The 6,000-nt window shown below is 43.1% G+C and overlaps 1 protein-coding gene across 1 annotated transcript in view; it reads left to right on the top strand.

The window, feature by feature from the left end:
• The window catches only part of P58IPK (DnaJ P58IPK-like protein), a 30,962-nt gene extending 25,257 nt beyond the window's left edge, over positions 1–5,705 (top strand). Inside the window, exons 2-10 of the mRNA XM_086792090.1 lie at positions 2,875–2,955; positions 3,085–3,250; positions 3,426–3,627; positions 3,725–3,885; positions 4,127–4,220; positions 4,322–4,534; positions 4,658–4,738; positions 4,959–5,177; positions 5,282–5,705. Of these exons, the coding sequence (XP_086648216.1) occupies positions 2,875–2,955; positions 3,085–3,250; positions 3,426–3,627; positions 3,725–3,885; positions 4,127–4,220; positions 4,322–4,534; positions 4,658–4,738; positions 4,959–5,177; positions 5,282–5,446 (1,382 nt within the window). The 3' untranslated portion in view covers positions 5,447–5,705. The remainder of the gene's footprint in view (positions 1–2,874; positions 2,956–3,084; positions 3,251–3,425; positions 3,628–3,724; positions 3,886–4,126; positions 4,221–4,321; positions 4,535–4,657; positions 4,739–4,958; positions 5,178–5,281) is intronic.
• Positions 5,706–6,000: the final 295 nt, after the last annotated feature.

Raw genomic sequence — 6,000 nt, forward strand, 5'->3', positions numbered from 1 at the left:
ATACTGCCAATAGCATTCTGTGCTCCTAAATTCTGGTTCTAACTGTCTTTTTCTGGTTGCCTTCCTCTGGACTAGCCCTGAGAAGGTACATGGCATTGATCATGCACATGACAACAGATGACCACAAGCTTGCCCCTTTGAGAAAGTTGACGTGGTCCCAGCAACGGAACCTTGAAACCGGCCTTCAATAAAAGTGACGGGCGGTAGACAAAAACTTCACCACAGACAAGCACTTAAACTTGAAGAGAGAGAAAATAGAGAGAGAATGAAGTCAAGGGGAGCTAGATTGCTCCTACACAAGAGAAGTAGTGGTCCCAAACTGCTCTAGTGTCCCCGTAGGTGTTTATTTACTCTTCACAACGTTGGGTTACACCATGCCAAGTCCCAATAGACTGAAATCTGGACTTACAGGACTGTTTTGTCTCTCCCATTTATTTGGGAGACGATTGTGGGACTGTTTTGTCTCGCCCATTTATTTGAGACATGATTATGGTTTCTGGACTTATGGGACTGTTTTGTCTTGCCCATTTATTTGGGACATGATTATGGTATTTGGACTTAGGGGGATGTTTTGTCTCGCCCATTTACTTGGGACATGATTTTGATATTGCTATTATGGAGACTTATTTAGTCTCGCCTGTTTATTTGGGGCATGGATTCTTTCAGTTATATTGGATTTTGAGACTGTCTCGTCTCGCCTACTTAATGGGACATGATTACATCTTGGATATATGGCTTGAAGCTTAAGGTCGGGGACAACTTTTAAGAAGCTAGGGAGGATGTGTCATGTGCAAGTTTGCCCATGGACATGTCCTGAAGCTAATCCAGAAGGGGCAGCTAGAAAAAGATTACTAGAACCAGGTTTTGGAGCATGAAGCGCAGTTTTGGCCAGTGTTGGACTTGGAGCAGGACATGGAAGACATTGAAGACCTGTCGGCTGCATAAGATGCTGTCGACTGCATGGAACAGGTCGTGGCTGTGTTTTATGGAGAATATACCCAGTCGGCTGGCCGACCAGCAGTCGGCCAGCACTCCAAGTGTCCAAGAGCCTATAGATAGGCATGAGTGCTCATAGTTAAGATCATTCACTCCCTTATGGAGTGGGTCTATTATGTAGGACTGTTTTGGGTGTTTCCACCTTTTCATGAAGGCAGCCCATGGCTGCAGATTTAGAGGTACCTTTTTGTACCATATGAATATACTGAATTTCCAGCTCTCTCTCTCTCTCCTCTCTTTTGTCTGCGTTTTTGCATCAGCATGCTTCCGCGTGTTACAGGATGTCACCAGCTCGGACATTTTCGAGTATAAAAGGGGTCTGGTGGACTCCAAGACATTTAAATATTTAGAAAGTACAAGCTTTGGGAACGGGGCATTATCCAATACAAACGATCTAGCACCTAAAGCTTGGTCTAGGCACTCGAGATGGTTTCTTGGACACACAAAAATTGGAGCTCAAGTGTCAAGTGGAAAGCATGTATGGCGAGCTCCCAAGGATTTGGGAGAGTTCTAGCTTTGAAACATGGTTCTACATGGTGCTTACATACATTTCTAATACAAAGCATCACACTCCTAAAATCTAGGATGGTTACTATTTTTGGACAACCCCCAATGAAAATTTTGTTCACATCACTACGTCCGTAAGCTAAGCAAAGGGGGGACTTGCTAAAGCACCTTTGATAGAATGTCTACGAGTTGAGATATTTTTATAGATGAAGTTTATGGGGGGAACCATCTCTTAAATTGGGACATGTGGCATGGCTGTGGATCAAAGTGAGACAAGTGGCCTCACACTTGTCACCTCAGCTCTACACTTGTCATTATAGTTTTTACTTGCCATTCTAACCCATGAGAGCCCCAAACTAGCCTCTATCATGTTAGCAACTCTTATCTATTCCCGATGGTTCTCTACCCCAAGGTTATGGCTCTCTACCACTGCTATAGGCTGCCCTAACGCTGGCTGCTTTCTTTCTTTCTCTTTGCAAGGCTGCCCATGAAGTATACTGGCTGTTGGGGACTTGGAGTTACAAAAGCACTGGCCCTCCCGAATGTATTGGAGGCTCTGCGTGGTCCTCTGAGTCTTCTTGGAATTGGATTGATCGGAAGTCTTGGGTCTGATTTTGGGTTGTGGAAGCCTTCACAAACATAAACAGTCTTCTTACTCTTGTCGGCAAGTGTTTCTTCATAAATCTTTGCAAAATGGATAGCATCCTCAAGTGTTTTGCAATTATTGTTCCTCACCTGAAGCTTATGATCGAGGGACAATCCCCGCATAAAAAAACCAAGCAAGGTGACCGCATCCATATGCATTGCTTTCGCTTGCAACTCTCAAAACTTGTGTAAAAAAATGTTAAAGGACATGGTCTTCATATCCAGCTCTGTAAACTTGGATACTACGTCACACTCATACTCCCCTTGGAGGAACTCATCCTTAAACATCTGTTCGAAACTAGCAGAAGCAGCAGGCTTGTTCCGAAGCCCTCTCCACCATGAAAAAGCTTTCCCTTTCTAGAGGCCCCGCACGATCTGATTTTCTCGAGCGTCCTGGAGAGGATGGAACTCAAAATGGACATTCCACCAATTTACCATGCATCAACCACTTTCTGGGTTTTCAACTTTTCTCCTTCTCCCTCAAAAAGACCTCTGGGGTGAAGAACAGAGCTGCTGCTATATGCCCTGCAGGTGCAGGAGTACTAGCCACCGCCTTCTGCAAAATAGTGATCTCTGCTGATGCAATGTAGTAATTGCCTTTCGGAGTTTGTTTTAAGCATAGACTGTTTAGTGATAAGCTTGGTTATCCTCGGCTTTTTATTGTGGAGACTACATTGCACCTGAAAAAAAAACTGATGTTTTTTGGTTTCCTAACATGTTCTGCAGCTTCAGACTTACAGGCTGGAGATCTTCATGTGTCAAAGGGAGAGTTGACAACTGCTCTTAAGCATTACAGTAATTTTATTGGTAAGTTTTTTTCACCCCTGAAGTCTTCTCTGACAATGCTCTTAGCTGGTACTAAAATTCTTAATACAATGTATGCTGAAAATTGCTCTCAATTAAGAGCTTACAGTTAGACAATGGCTTATGTTGCAGAGGTGAATCCAACTGCTGCAATAGGCTACTCGAAAAGGGCTGCTGTCTATATACAGCAAAAACGATTTAATGAAGCTGTGGTGGATCTAGACAAGGCTTTGGATGTTGACCCCAAATATATACAGGGCTACTTGCAGCGAGGTTCTATGTTCCGTCAAATCTGTGGGTAGGAGCCAATCCAACACAAACTTTAATGTGACCAACCATGCACCTAGGCATAAACAGTTGATATCACTTAAATTCCCATGACTCTCTCAACCACACAGCTGTTTGTGTTTGTTTGCATTATTTTGAGAGAAGTTTGAACCTTCAAGTTTGTGTCTACCTGTTTGTATCGGCAGCTATGGTGATGGTGAGAAAGATTATGAGAAGGTCTTGGAGCTAAAAGCCGCCCATTCTACGGCAGAGAAAGAGCTCTTTCAGCTGCATCAAGCAAAGAGTAGTCTTGATCTGGCGATGAGCTCCTTTGAGAGTGGTGATGTGGCAAAAGCACAAGACTATCTGGACAAAGTGGTGCTTATTCTTTCACCGGACTGTTCAAAGGTAACCTACTATAAGACCATGGTCTTGTAAAATGAATCTTGATCTGTAAAGCTGTACTATCCCAAAGTCGGTTCTTGTACTTACATGAGCATTGCAGGCACGACTTCTGAAGTCAAGAGTGCTCTTGAAGAGCAAGGACTATTCAGGTGCCATTGCCGAGGCTGGTCGGGTACTGAAAAGTGATGAGAATGATCTTGAAGCACTGCTTCTTCGAGGAAAGGGGTATTATTACCTTTCTGACCACGATGTTGCATTGAGGTATTAAGACCTCAATCACCCTGTTCTGTCAAACAATTTGGCTTTCCCCTTCAGTGTTTTACTGGCCAAAATGGCTGTTGCATTTATAGTAAGTGTTTTTATTTTTAATCCAAATGGAAGTGGAAGATTTTTTGTATGTATGTGTGCCTGCATGCCCGTGCGTGTATTCATGCGTGCACACGTGTGGGTGTCTATCCATGCATATAAAAAATGTCACAAATGCTTCTTGTTTCTCTTGCAGACATTATCAGAAGGGGTTGCGGCTCGACCCGGAACACAGTGAACTGAAAAAGGAGTACTTTAAGCTCAAGAATTTACTCAAGAAGAGTAAAAATGTACAGAAAAATCATTGCTTTCAAAAAAGTTACAAATTCGAGCCTTCTTGTTTGAGCTTTGGTCCTTAATTCATTGTTGGTTGTGCTGATGTGCTGCACAGGCAGATGACTTAGCTGAGAAAAGCAAGTTTCGCATGGCAGTGGAGGAATATAAAGCAGCCCTAGAAATGGATCCTGAACATACTCTGTTTAATGTCAATCTTTATTTGGGCCTTTGTAAGGTCCTTGTGAAGTTGGGCCGAGGCAAGGATGCTTTGAGCAGTTGCTCTTCTGCATTGGACATCAATGGGGAACTCTTAGAGGCTTTGATCAAGGTATGATGCTTTTTGTGACACTGATAACAATATGAGCCCAAGCTAACAGTTGGGAAACTGAAATTGGTCATTTTGATGAGGCCAAAGTTTTCCGTCTTCTCATGCAATGTCCCATTTGTGCAGAGAGGTGAGGCAAAGATAATGTTGGAGGAGTGGGAAGGTGCTGTTGAGGATTTGAAACTTGTAGGTAGTAAGGATCATCAGGTATTTGCTGTATTTTTAATGCATTCAAGTACTGTGATTACAAGATTTCGACATTGTTCACGTGTGATATGCTCTGAGTGTTGCTTTTTGTTTATTTAGACTGAATTGTAAGGTGGGTGGCAGGATTGTTGCATACAGCACACACACGCACAACTGGATGATACTGAATGTCTTCTCAAAGTGGCTGATGTGGACAGGGGTTTTGGCATGTTGTTTTCAGAATCGTGAAGTGAGGGAACTGCTTATGAAAGCTGAGCGCGGTCTCAAGCTGAGTAAGCGGAAGGACTGGTACAAGGTGCTTGGTATTTCAAAAACTGCATCTGCTGCAGACATCAAACGGGCTTACAAAAAGTTGGCACTTCAGTGGCATCCTGATAAGAATGTGGACAACCAAGAGGAAGCAGAGGCTAAGTTCCGGGAAGTAGCTGAAGCTTATGAGGTTTGTTTTACAACCTTGTGGAATCTGATACCCCCCGGGTGGCAAACAACCCCCCGCTACCCAACCAAAGGTACTTGGATATGACCTTTTTGTCTTGATGCTAGGTACTTGGAGATGAGGATAAAAGAGCAAAGTATGATAGGGGTGAAGACTTGGAAGAGCCAATGATGGGCCCTGGAGGCCCTGGTGGTTTTCACTTTGGTCAAGGTGGGCAAACATTTACCTTCCATTTCGAAGGAGGATTTCCTGGGGGCTTTGGCTTCCATTGATGATTTTTTCCTCATTCTTGGGATTTGGCTATTGTGCTCCGTGCTGTAATTCAGCAGATTGTTTATACTCCACACTTTTCCTCCTGGATCTTCGGTGGAAAAGAAAAAGAGAAGGATCTCCCAGTGCTAAGAAATGCTGGGTTATTGATCAGGTGTAATGTGAAGGGACATTTTTCCTGCCAGTTTTGTAGCAATGAGCATCCCTGTGCTGTGGTTATATTGATATTCTACACAGAGTTTAAATGTTGAAATTATTAATGTCTTCTTGCATGCATGGTTTGAGGGGGTGGAGGTTTTAAAACGTTATAGGGTGCAATCAACGTCTATTGAGAATGCGACTAGCTCTCTAGTTCCATGAAATGCAGAGAGGACTCTCTTGCGAAAGCGAGAGCACACGTGACAGTAGTTAAAATAAACACGTGAAAGTAAGTGGCACGCAAGGAAATTTTAGTATGCATGGTATGTAAATGAGAGGAGATGGATATAAACATGTACTCCATTATTTATTCACCATAATGTGTTACTTGGTCATTGATTGTTCACAGAGGTTTAGT

Source organism: Cibotium barometz, chromosome 4 (genome assembly GCF_041138505.1).
Source record: "Cibotium barometz isolate CiBa-2024 chromosome 4, ASM4113850v1, whole genome shotgun sequence".
NCBI classification, from domain to species: Eukaryota; Viridiplantae; Streptophyta; class Polypodiopsida; order Cyatheales; family Cibotiaceae; genus Cibotium; species Cibotium barometz.